At 40.6% G+C, this 13742-nt stretch overlaps 1 protein-coding gene across 1 annotated transcript in view; it reads right to left on the bottom strand.

The window, feature by feature from the left end:
• Positions 1–352: 352 nt before the first annotated feature.
• The window catches only part of LOC146772962 (toll-like receptor 2), a 66062-nt gene continuing 52672 nt past the window's right edge, over positions 353–13742 (bottom strand). Inside the window, exon 3 of the mRNA XM_085636965.1 lies at positions 353–7261. Within this exon, the coding sequence (XP_085493091.1) occupies positions 4770–7229 (2460 nt within the window). The 5' untranslated portion in view covers positions 7230–7261 and the 3' untranslated portion in view covers positions 353–4769. The remainder of the gene's footprint in view (positions 7262–13742) is intronic.

Below are 13742 nucleotides of genomic sequence, written 5' to 3'. Positions count from 1 at the left end.
TTTCACTTTTAATTTCCCTAAAGGGAATTGATTAAAAAGTGCTGTCTCTAATAAAGTTAAATCGGGAAATCGGGGAGATGAGTTCTCCGCAAGATGACAAAACAAGGAATGCGCATGAGAGAGACGGGGAGCAGGAGGTGAGCCCGGGAGTGGTGCGTGCGTGCACAGTCTGCTCATTTTCAACCACTGCACTCGTGCTTGTGGCGCGCCCCTGCTCTCTCCCGCAACGTGGATGCCGCCACAAGCACGAGTGTGTACTTGAAAATGAGCAGAGCGACGGCTAAAGGCACTCCTATGCAGCGCACTGCGTAGGCGAGACCTAAAAAACTACAAGACATTTTTTAATGTTTATTCTTTTTTTAATGGGTTGTTCAGCTGTACATAATGTCTTCTTGGTTACATAGCAGTTAACAAGAATGCTTATAACACTTTTTTATTATAACTTTTCAACATGCTGCACAGCAGCCACAATGTTCAACGAAATAGCTTAAAAACATTGGCAAAGCCAATAGCTCAGGCTAAACACTTATAAGGATCCAAAGGCGAGACCTATTGGCTATGCCAATGCTTGTTTCCATTAATTGAGGCATCATTTCAGGAATTTAGCATAACAAGTGTAACATTACACTCCCAAAATTACACCAGCATACTGTAGATTTCACCCGGCCCTAATTATTAACAGCAAACTTTCAACTGAATTTAGGGCGAAATTAAAAAAAGACCGATCATACTACAAGATGACATTAAAGGGGCTCAAAGACCACAAAGTTCCAAAAAATCAGTTTCTGACCTAATCGAAAACCTCTACTAAAAAACTGACATCCTTGATTTTAAATATTGTCTGGCTTGATGAGATCCAATGCTGAATTCTCAAAGCTTTTCCAATTTTTCAATGTTTTTCTTCTAAGCTCATGTGAAATACGTATGAAACCACTAGTGGAAAAATGGAATCTAAATGGAGGTCATGTAATGGGCATTGTGGGTTTATGGTGACTGTCATGATGTGTCTGCCTTGGTCTATACTCAAAGTTAAACAAACCTTTACAGCTAAATACACTTCCGGACCAAAATACTAGATAGTGAAATAATGCACAGGATGTGAATCTGCTTTCTGTCTGAAAAATCTCTTTTCTTCTATCTTACTTTTCTTTTTAAGGAGTACTATTGTTAATTGCATTGTATTGTTTTATATTGAGGTATTTATACATAGCGCTTACTACCTTTGTATGAGGCACTGAAGTGCTTGCCTACATAGGTAGCATGCTACAGCATGTAGGGTGTGTGGTTGGAAGTATGTTGCCTTTGTTTTTATCCTAGGTGGAAAGTGTTTCCATGTTGTGTGATGACCACCAAGGTATGGATATTGTGTTAAGGGACGCAGCACGTAGCACTGTGCTGGATGATGAAGTGTGAGAGACAGACACACAGGTTTAGGGTTTTTAATATACTGATAGCTTTGAATAGCTCTGCATGTCCCATTATGGTATTTCTTATGATATAAATTGCTTATCGGGTTACTGCACATGGTTGTCCATTTTGAGACTTTGTGTATAGCAGTGGCCCTGAGCTGGCATGGTTGGAGGGAAAGAGAAGTGGAGCGATTTGTTGGGAGGGGCGTTTGCATTATCATCCCATATCTGAGTGTCTTTGTGAGATGGAAAGAAGCCGGTCAGATTGTATGAATATTTGAGGCCTGCAGTTGTGCATTATATTAAAGTCCACCGAATTTGCCAGCAATGTGTGACAGATCTCTTGCATTACTCCACTGATGTTCGTTTGGTGATGTTTGGTTTTCTGGCTGTACAGTGCTGGTGATGGATAATCCTCAAAGCAGATATGTCTCACGTGAATTTAAGATGTATATGTTACAATGTACTGTTGGCTGCTGTCTATTATTGTCCTAGTATTCTTGTGTGCCATAATGGTTATATATGCAAGTGCATAACTATATAATGCCACCACAAACTATAAGTCAGCCATTCTAGCTCCACCCCATGGACACTGCTCCCTCTTTACCTGCAACTGCCTCCACCTTACTCTGAGCCTTGCTCCCCACCCATCCCAAAATATCTGTAAAATTGCAGCTATGACTAAAGAGCAGACTTTAATGCTTGGTTTTGTTTTATGTCCTGAATTCTATGTACTACTTAGCATCTAAATGGTTTTATGGTGCTGTTGGAGGGACTGGCAGCTGCACTCATTCAGTTGGTGTTTGAGGCAAACAGTTTGTTTACTCTTAGAATGACTGAAAAGGGGCTGTGTCTTCTCCTGGAGGCTCATAAATCTGCTTCCGGGGCTACTGCCGAGGACCAAATGTCTGGCATATGTTTCAGTTGAGAGTCCGGTGGAAGGTAAATTAGACCTTGGCAAGTGTTTTCTATTCAATTCTGTCACTTCTTTTTAAATTATGTTCAGTTTGCTGAGTGAAAAGTATTGGAAAAATAATGCAGGTTATTTATTTAAAATATTGAATTTAATGTACAACTTTGAAATACCTTAAGATATGCATTTACTTTTCTTCCAATATTTTTAAATGGTTTACTTTTTTGTCAAATAATGCTTCACAAACAAACACAGGCAAAGTCAACAGCTCAGCACTTGCATTATAAAGGCACGCCATCTTGGCGTTGCCAATGCTTGTTAAAAAATAGGGTCAAATGAGTTATTTCACATAACAATTGTCAAAACAATTGGTTAAATAAATTTAACATTTCACAAGTATCTCTGAAGAGAAATTTATTAAAATGTTTCATTATTTGAATATCTGACAGAGAACCCAGGAGCATTATTTTACTGCAGAAATAAATCATGCAAGTTCTATAAGAATATGCTGTGCTTTTATCTCAGGGTCCAAAGTCTGAGGGTATCATATTCCATCCAGCAATGAAAGCAGCTTACTGACCACCTGCCTACCAGTGGATTTCCCAATGTTTCGTTTATATGCCTGCCTCGTCAACTGTGTTGTTAGGGGTAAGCAAATAGCACTGAAAATACATCAAAAAGACCTTTGGAGGATCCAAGTGCAACACAAAACCAGACAGCATTTTGTGTCAAGAAAGGAACCAGGCAAACATCAAATAAAACTGTACTGTTTATATCTGGGTAGACTTAAGGCAAACTAAAATGTGGGATATCGATTAAGCGTTTTTTAAACATAACCCATGGCATATCTCTACTAGCGTGTCCAGATCAGATGATGTAAGTATTTATTTTCAATACTGATCCAATTCTCTGGGTAAGCATGCAATCCAGAAGACTCTCTTCTAATAACAGTAAATCTAATAGGATACTAATAGCCTCGTCCTGGGTCCTGGAGAAACATCAGGGGATAAAAATAACTGTGGAGAAACACTACCGCACACTGTGTTTTTCCTTGGGGTGAATTTACCGCTCCATTCAGAGTTCTGTCAGTCAAAATTAAAGACTGCATGCTGTTTTGGACTTACAGCGTAGTGAAACTGCATGATTTCTCTCTTTTTGACCTGCAAAAACAGGAATAGAGACCTATGTTCCCACTAAACGTTGCAGGCGTATGCGTGGGGAAAACTCAAGGGTTGAAGCAAAATTACTACCTCACTCGAAATGTCAGACTCAGATTTGACGCTGATAAAGATTATCATTATTTGCCACGAATCCATGTATTTTCGTGGTAAGGCAATGATTAGACCTCCGTACTTCTTGTTACAACACTGATGATTTAACTAACAGACTACCGCTCCCATCGCCGTCCGCTACACCTGTGGTCTTCAGACTGTGTGGCACGCAAGGGGATGTGAAGGAACCAAGAGGAGTCCTTAGTATGTCCTACGTGAATGCCGACACACGTCATGCTAAGGTGCTGTATTTAGTGAAAGAACACAGAGTTACCATGAGCTAGCCTGTAATTGGTGATCAGTAACCTCTTTTGTCAGTCAAAGCCTGATTGGTAGCACGAGGCCCTACAAATAATCCTGTCTCAATCTCTTAATTCCAATGAATGATTATTTTTAGGGCGATAGATCAGCAAACACCATTTTGGTAATCAAGGGCCCAATCCACAAAAAGTTTGATGTGAGCTTCTCAGTGGTACTTCTGACTTACTTCTGGAATCCGGAGTAAGTCATAAGGATTAGAAGAGTTGATAATACCTACTGACAGTACATTCTTGGTGATTCTGGCACCATGCATTTGGGTATGCTTTTAAAAGGAATAACTGAACATAACTAAAATGTTTGAAATGTTAAATTTGTTCATTACCACCAAGTGATTCCATGTCTTGTGCCACACTTTCAGAAAATTCTAGTATCTCAAACAAAAAAATGATGTATTTTGGAATTTGTAGTTCTGCTTATAACACCGTAGCTATGGACACAATAAAGACAGGAGGCAAAGTGTTTTTTTGTTTACAAGCTGCAATATATGATTCTGTCATACAGGACATGGGGCTATTTGACAGCTAGGCATCTACCTTGTGATGTCACTTGAAAAATTTGGCTGGCAATGTTTTATGCTACATATATTTAATGATATAAAAGGAAAAGTACTAAAGTGTCTTAGTTTTATCTGTATGTATTAGAGTGCGGGCTCTCACAACCCAAGAAACAGTTTTTAGTCGGCTTGCAGTACTTAACATTTCATATAAAATTTGTGAGAAAATATGCTGGTCAATTTTGGGTGTGAGGCTAACAAATTATTTTGCATAAGGGAGCACAACATTAAACACTTTCAAGACCATTCTCTTTAGAGGTTCATAAATAAGTATGGACATTTACATAGTAAACTTGCGTAGCTCATGATGCAACAGGCAACTCGGACATAGCACTGTTGTTGGTCCAAGAAATTCTTTGTTGATCATCACTCTCCAGGGTGCATTTCCCTAACACATTCTTCAGCTGAACCCAGAAAAAGACCTGTTTGTTTGGTTCAGAAGGCCATTCCAAGTAAGTCTTTGTGCTCAGCATTTTTCTCAGTTTGCAGAACTTATTTGGAAGGGAATCCAGGCTGACGTTTTCTTTAACAACCAGGATGACGTCATCAAAAGCATGGCCAATGCAACGCTGGTGGGCAAAGTACAGCTCATAATTGCACCACTCGCTGTCGACAAAGCTACGGGACAACACAAAGATGACTTTGCGGCTCTTTTCAATGTTTTCAATGATATTGTCAATGATCCACTTACCCGGAATGAAGTCTCTCTCATGTATGCAGATACTGAAAGGGGGGTTGCACTGTTCCAGACGGTACAGCAATTCCCTCCTAACCCAATCTGCATCTGAGGAGCTATAGGAGACAAAGGCATGGTAACTGTATGTCCTGCAAGGAATGCCTTTACGTGATCGGTGTCTGGACTGAATGATTTGGCATGTTGCTTTTATGTACCATGGAACATCAAACTTCCAGCAGAGTAGCATAGAAATAATGATCACAACTGCAGTTGTTGTGACAGAGATAATCACAACTAGAGTGACATCACATTGCAGCCGCCCTGGATTGTAAGTTTCGATCATGTTACGGAGCAGGTATTCTGGATGATAGCATTTATAGTCCTGTGGCCAATCTGTAAACTCAAGTTCACCATCTTGCTTGGTCTCCTCAATGAACATGGCAAGCTCGCAAGTGCAATGATAAGGATTGTTGCCTGCTTTCAACTTTGCAAGTTTTGGCATGCTATCAAAAGAGCCTGTAGTGATCACTCCAAATGAGTTACCATCAATAGCCAAGAACCGGAGGTTGGAGCTCTCCCAGGAAGAGGGGATGAATTTAATTCTGTTGTTACTCAAAAACAGTTCACTCAAGTTGGTAGTCTTGGTGAAATAGTTTGTGTCCAACCCATCTAACTCAGAATTTGACAAATCCAAGTAGTGCAGACTTGTAGGGAGGCACTGGAATATTATCTTTTTTATGATGTTATGGTGCAGTATTAGCTTTGTAATGGCAGGTCCCCAGCTGCAGGACTCATTGTTTGATCCGATGCCATTGCGACTAAGATCAACAACCTGGAGATTTGGCCATTTAAGGCTTATTAACGAAATAATTTTGAGGCTAGTTATTTTGTTGCTGCTGGCGTTAAAACATTTCAGTTTAGGCAATGATGGGTTTTTGCATGTTGGGTTGTATATAAATTCGTTGGTCAGTCGGTTGTTTGATATGTTCAGCACAATAACATTTTTCATCTCATCCCATGCATCACAGGGAACATAATTAAAGTTGACGTTTATGATGTGAAGATTGCTCACTTTGCTGAACCAAGTGAACGTCCAGTCGAACCTCAGAATGTCTGGGTTATTGATGTCCTGTAGCAGAAGCTTATTCAACGTCAAATTGGATATCCCGACATTTGATGCAGACAAATTCAGAGACCTTGCAAAGTCTATGGCAATCAAACACAGATTTGTCACATTTGATATTTGCACATTTATTAATAAGAGGCGTAGTAAGTTCTCATTGAACTTACCCCGATACAAAATAAGTTCGTTCAGACCAGTGTCTGCTAGACCATTGAACAAGTCCATGTCATCTGTGTAGTAAGAGTTTGCAAACAAATTGCGTAGACGAAGGAGTTTTATGGATTTTCCACGCAAATCTCTCAGGATCAAGGGTAGTACAGAAGGATTTGTGTCCAATGCAAAGTCGCACCAAAGAGAAAAGGTGTTAAGCACAGCGAACGTCCCCTTGTCATATTGCTTAGGGCTGGAAGCTGTCTTCAATGCAAATTTCTGTAAAGAAATATTTTGCAAGGGTAGAAAATCATTTTCTCTAATCCATGTGATCTCACTTCCACCCATGGACAGTACCATCAAGCTTCTAAAGGTGTAAAAAACATCATCAAGGGTTGAATTCAAATACAAATTGTTGCTCATTTCCAGCTCAGTCAGGTGTTTTAAAGGACTTATCGCCAGGGAAGGGATTTCCGTCAGAGAGTTGTTGAAGAGGTTGAGCTTTCTGAGAAGGAGATTTGAGGAAAAAGAGTTGTGATCAATTCTGAAAATGTTGTTGAAGGCCAAGTTCAAAATTATAAGGTTTGTATATGCAGAAAAATCTTCTTCGCTGATACTCTGAATTTTATTGTAAGACAAATCTAATTCTACTATGCTAGTTGATAGATATTTAGGGACCTCACTGAGGCTCAGGCCAGAACACAAAGCAACATTGTTCTCATTCACTGTGCAAGGCATCTGGCTCTGTGCGACGTTGGCCACTCCAGTCATCAGAATAAAAAGTGCTAGCCATTTCCCACTGCTTTGGACCATATTCACATTCTTCACACCGTGGAATGAATAATCTGTTGGGGGAAGAAAAGGTCAAAATAATTAAAAAGTAACTTGATAGATTTAAGCAAATGCATTTTTTCATAACTGAATTAAAGAAGAAAGCAATTGATCAATTCTTGGTCTGTGAAAAAGTAAACAATTACTAGAAATCTTTACGGGACCATTAGGGCATTCATATATAGGAATAATAAAAAAGTGAGATTACAAATCATTATCCCTTCATACTCCCTCTGTGAAATCCACTTTACCTGTGTGGTCATTCTGGATTGTATGCCTTTTGCTGGACCCTATATTTTTGCTGACTTTAGAACTCAGTGCATTTTAACCCTGCTAGTCAGTGGTTCCTGAAGGCTAATTTGCATTGGCTCTCCAATTTCTCCCAGTTAGTGATGAGCCATGAATAGGAGTGGAAAAGGTACAAAATGCCTCCTAGGAAATAACTGTAGGCTGACCTCAATGGGCAGAAATGACTCTTCTAATTTCAGCTGAATAGGCAGAGTGGGGGCTATGTACAGTGTCAAATCGTTCCTGGGTGCACTTACAGATAGATAAAAGGATGCAAAGATATGTCTTGAGGATGTCTTGTGCGGTTGCGAAGGACACTGATTTCTACCAGAACTCTGTCTCTGGGTTACAAATAACACTTGGCATGCACTTGAAAGTGAGAAAATAAGATACCAAGATAATTCTTGTGTATTTCCAATTTGGTTTCTGAATGAATCTTCTTCAGTATCTGACTTTGTTGCGAGCTGCTTCAAACAAAATGTTGTCATTAGATGTGGGAGGGTACTAGGATTACCATAGTAACACACACACACACACACCCTTAGAGCCCAAGTTGAGTGTGGTGAAGACTTTCACGATCTTGAATTTGCCGTGACACATTGCATTTTGGGCCTGTTTGCACTAAGTCAAATAGGTACTACCGAAAAATAGGTAGGGTTGCCCCCCATGAACTTTTATTCGATTCTTATGGGAAGGACCTGACATAAATGTGGCACCTCCAGGTACCCACTTCAGAACATTTTATAGACCTGCAGAAGATCCAAAGAGAAAGGAGCCCAGACGGACTGGACCTGCTCTCTCATGTACCTAGGACAAAGAAATTAATTTCTCGGGTCAGTTGGCTGACCTTCTGTGGGGCCACAGGAAGACAACAAGTGTAAGAGCCCTTTTTCTGGAAGTAGCCACTTGACCAGAGGCAACTAGACGGAGACTGTGCCCTGCTGTTGGCCTGTGTCGTATATCCTGTGAGTCTCTAAGTACCTCCTCTGAGGTCCTAGGGCTTCAAAGGTGTACTCATGTGGTGGGTTAGGACTTGAAAGACTAAATCAGAAGGTAAAATAGCTGACCAGGACGCACCTGGTTTATGTAGCTAACCTGTACTCTAATGCAGTGAGCCTCAAATTGCACCTAGGTTAGAGTATACTGTGACCATTGACTATCACTGGCACTTTGTTCTTTATTGCACCATTCGTACATAAAACTTTGAAAATTCATATCTTTGGTTTGCCTTATTGGATTTTTTCATTTTGATGTCATTTTGTTCTTAAAATTGTACACTTTACCCCAAGTTAAGCCTGTCTGTTCCGTGTCATAGCTACCAGGGTGCTGAGCTCAGGTTAATTTAGTAACTTTGAAGGTTCACCCTGATACGAGTTGTGTTTATTCTTTAAGTTGGGTAGTCACCCACCACCCAAATATAAATCACATTTTTTAAACTCCTGCACAGGATTGATTTTACAAGACAATTTTTTGAATTTGCTGTAAAAAAAAATCTAATCCTTTTTTCCGTGTCATTATGTAGAGTTGTAATGCAAAAGGGCTATTATTGAAATTGAATCACAGAGCTGTAACTGTAATCGTTTATTGTTTATATTTCTATTTATTTCTATTTTTATATTTCTATTTCTTTCTTTCTATTTATTTTCTATTTTTATTGTTAAAATTAATCATATATTAGAAATCCCATGCACCCCTTGGAAAACTAGCCCCAATTATGTAGGAATGTTACGCCTTCTGAAAAATCAGGAACTCATTAAAAATATTAAAACAGGTCTTAAAGAGCGATAATAATACTTGAAGATCAGGACGATATCGGGTTGTGAGATGGTGGGGGCGGAAATTTAAATTTGTTTGACATTTAGATAAATCTCTTTCCCTTGCTTATGGCAAAAGTTAGGGCAATGATCTGATTCTTTGCTGAATGGTGGCTTTATTTAGGAGTAAAGGGGACAACACAGGTTAAGAGGGGGGGAGCACCACAAAGTTGGTAGACGGGTTGCATCACACAGACCAGTTGGTCTGACTGTTTTCAGTATGGGGGGGGGGTGGCGGGGAGGGACGGGTGGTGGGGGGTTGGTCGCAGGCTGGAGGGAGGTTTGGGGTTGGGGTAATGTAAGGGGCGAAGGTAGATTGAGCAACGGCACGTTATACGATATACAGCAAGTAGTGGTAACAGCATTATTGGTGCAGCATTTTATGGCTTGGGGATGGAAATGTTTTGATGCACATGAAATTAGAGGGGAGACAGAATGGGCAGTAGCTACTTTAGAAATAGGGGTGGCTTTAGTGGTATCACATTGGTATAAGACTTCAGGCTTTAATTGGAGGTTATCGTGCATGATTGAGTCTATTTCCTTGAGTTATGGCTAGGTTGCGTATAACTTCTATTAATATCTGCGGCCTGAATGATAAGGCTAAAAGAAGGAGGGTACATGAAGAGTTTCGTTATTTAAAAGCAGACCTGTACTGCCTTCAAGAAACTCATGTTGCTAGAGAAGATAGGGCCTTGTTGAACACTCTTGGCTCAAAAGTTATTTGCCATACAACACAAGAGACTAAGACCAGGGGAGTAGCTATCTTAGTGAAAGGCACTTAAATTATTCCAGGCCGCAGCGCGGCCGACAAGTTTGGTAGATGGGGGATACACGAATGCAAGGCTGGCAGTGGATCTTTTACACTATGTGTAATATATGCCCCAGTGTTGGATGATCCAAGTGTGTTTAACTACTTGGCTGTTGAATTACTAATGTGGCCTGGTCCTTTTGTTGTTTGTGGGGACCTTAATCTAAATGGTTCAAGCGGGGGGATCTGCAATATAGAAGGCTACTATGTTGGACGAAAGCCACAATCATTTCAGGCACTTGGGCACCTGCGTAAAGAGCTTGGTCTGGTAGATGTATGGCATGCCTTAAGGGCACCAGATCCAGGATATACATACTACTCAGCTCCGCATGGCAGCTTTGCTAGGTTGGATTACTTCCTGGTTACTCCTGTTTTGGTCAGTGGGGCACGGGTGGTTTTATATCCTAGAGCTGTATCCGACCATAATCCGATTGTGTTTGAGCTAATAATTGCCGGTCTGACTTGTGTACCTAGAAAGTGGTCGTTTGAAAGAGGGCTGCTCTGGGATCCTGATTATGTTGAACATATGCGGTCCTGGATTGTGCTGTTTTTTTCTATAAATAAGGGCAGTGCCGCAGAAAGGTTCGTCTGGGACTCCTTCAAATCAGGTATAAGGGGTGAAACCTTGAGTTTTAGCATCGCTAAACAGAAGAAGGCCCGTGATTGTTGGGAAGAACTATACCGTACCTTAAGCGCCTTGGAAACTACATTAATTGGCGTTGTCCAAAATGGAAGAGATCCGGTTCCTGTATTAAACGAGATAGCCATCTTTAAGGCCCGCTTAAATGAACATCATGCAGAGAAAATTGATGGGGAACTCCTTGCTAGCGAGCAGGATCGGTATGAATACAATGAGCGTATTGGGAGGTACTTGGCAGTCAGGGCCAAACAGCAGAGCATGGATTTTAATATTGATAAAATTAAGAATATGAGCGGAAATATAGTCACAGAACCTGGGGAAATTAGGGAGGCCTTTAGGGAGTTTTACGCAAACCTGTATAAAGAACCCGGCTCTGCAGCACCAGATAACCACTCATCTTGCCCTCCGTGCTCTGTTACACTTACAGATGAACATAGGTTAATGATAAGGCGGAGACATTTCGTTAGAAGAGCTGCAATCGGCCTTGTTTTCCCTGCCCTCAGGTAAGGCTTCAGGTTTAGACTCTATACCATTAGAGTTTTATATAATATTCTTTGCAGAAGTTCAGCAGGTTCTTTTGAACCTCGTAAATGGAGTCAGTAAGGGGATTTTACCGCCTAGATCATGGGATGTTGCCAATATAATTATATTCTTAAAGAAAGATAAAGATCCCACCGCGCTTGGCTCCTACAGACCCATTACACTGCTAAATAGTGACGGAAAGCTGTACTCTAAGATCTTCGCTACCCGATTGGCTGGGGTCATACACCAGATTGTTTCGGATAAACAGCATGGGTTTATCCTGGGACGGGGAACTACAGACCATATCCAAAGGGTTATAACGATGTTTGACGCAACTGAAGCTTTGTCTACACCAATGGGGGTCTGTTTTTTGGATGTTGAAAAGGCCTTCGACCGTGTGTCGTGGGCCTTTCTCTGGAAAACGATGTAGCGTGTTGGATTGGGGATAAACTTTATCAATGCAATCCAGGCAATATATAAAAGACCTACTGCCTATTTGAGTATAATGGGACAACAAACTGAATCTTTTGTAATAGAGAGGGGTACAAGACAGGGTTGCCCTATGTCTCCCTTACTCTTTGCGCTATTTATTGACCCCTTTATTAGAATGTTGGAAGCTTCGCAAGAGGTTATGCCTGTGACATTACAGGGGTGGGATACCAAGACTCTTGCTTATGCCGACGACATTGCCATAATTACAAGTGACCCAGATAGGGCTATAAGGGCTGTGGAGGAATTGGCTGAAGTATATGGAAAGGGGTCAGGATTCCTCTTGAACAAAAATAAAACCCAAATTTTAATTAATAGGCACACGTTAGCATCAGATATTAGGATTACAAATGAGGCCACGTATCTTGGTATTCGCATTACTTCAAAGGTAGAACTGATAGTTGATAATAATTTGTCCCCTATCTTGGCAAAAGCCAAGCTTGATTTTAAAAGATGGGATAATATGAGACTGCCAATAATGGGAAGATGTAATTTAATAAAAATGATTTTTCTTCCAAAAGTATTATATGTGTTTAGATCTCTCCCACTAGAAATTAATGATTTATGGTTTAAACAAATTGACCGGATAACAGCTAGTTTTATCTGGGCATACGGGAAGACTAGAAGAGCGAATACTTTTATGTGTCTACCTAGAGGTAGGGGTGGCTGGGCGTTACCAAACTTCAAGCTGTATTATCTCTCTGCAGTCTTGCAGTGTTATCAGATATTGTTCAGCTGCCGTACTACTGCACAGGATCCCAGCATCAGGGTACCCTCCATTTATGAGCTATTGCTTGGTAAATCTGCTCAGGGGTGTCTAATGATGTTCTCTGAGCAAAGCAACTTTAAACGAACCCGCTTTAAGACTCTGTATGCAGCTTATAGGAATTGGGTATTGGTTAGGAAAAAAGCAGGGGTGGGCAGGTATAATCGATACACTCCTCTGATACAAAATGAGCAACTGCCCTGTATATTTCAGGACAGCTGTTTTAAAAGATGGGGGTGTAACGGGGTTAGCAGACTGGGAGACTTTTTGGTAGATAGTTCATTTGCTCCTTTTGAACTGATTTGTGGCAAATTTAATATCCCATCGCGAGATTTTTTTTAATATTTACAGATCAGGGATTTCTTTTCTAAGAAAGTAGGGGGGTCTGCAGGATTTGATCAAATACCGGTATTGGAGGTTATCATAAAAAAAAGCTATCCCCTCCATCTCTCAGATATATGGCTTCTTATTGGAATTGGTCCCTGACGACCTCGAGAAACAGGATACGAAATGGAAGGAGAAACTTGACTTGGTCGACTCAGGGTTTTTGGAATCACTGGAGCTAGGGGGGACAGTGATGTATGCCTCGAATTTGCAATTGCAACACTATAAAACGGTTTATGACTTGTATATAACCCCAGCTAAGATTGCAAAATGGGGCGGTACGGCTGGGACAAACTGCCCCAGATGTCATGCTCCAGGGGCAGACCTGGTTCATATATTCTACTCCTGTCCCAGTTTAAATCAAATAGAGTTACAGATTGTGGGCTTTTTAGGGGCGATTTTAAAAAGCGTCATCACTCCGTCCCCACAGCTTATGCTTTTGGGAGTAGACAAAACCTACTTAGGACCTGGGCTGGAATTGATTTTTATAGCTATGTCAGTGTATAGATTGTGTATTTCTGCTGCATGGCTGGATAGACTTCCTCCGACATTCCAGCAATGGAAAGGCCGTTTCCTGCATGTATATCAATTTGAAATGGCCCTATATAAACGTAAGGGTATTCAGGCTAAACGAAAAGGAAGGATGATCTGGGGATTATTAACTGCATGGATAAATGAGTTTTAAGGTGTTTTAATGCTATAAACTAGCCCTAAATGTGATTTAAATCGGGTTAATGTTAAGTTGAATATTACTTTAGCTTAGTTACCGGGTTCTGAAGTATTG

This window comes from Triturus cristatus, chromosome 12, assembly GCF_964204655.1.
Source record: "Triturus cristatus chromosome 12, aTriCri1.1, whole genome shotgun sequence".
Classification (NCBI taxonomy): Eukaryota; Metazoa; Chordata; class Amphibia; order Caudata; family Salamandridae; genus Triturus; species Triturus cristatus.
This window is presented reverse-complemented; position numbering and strand designations above follow the sequence as displayed.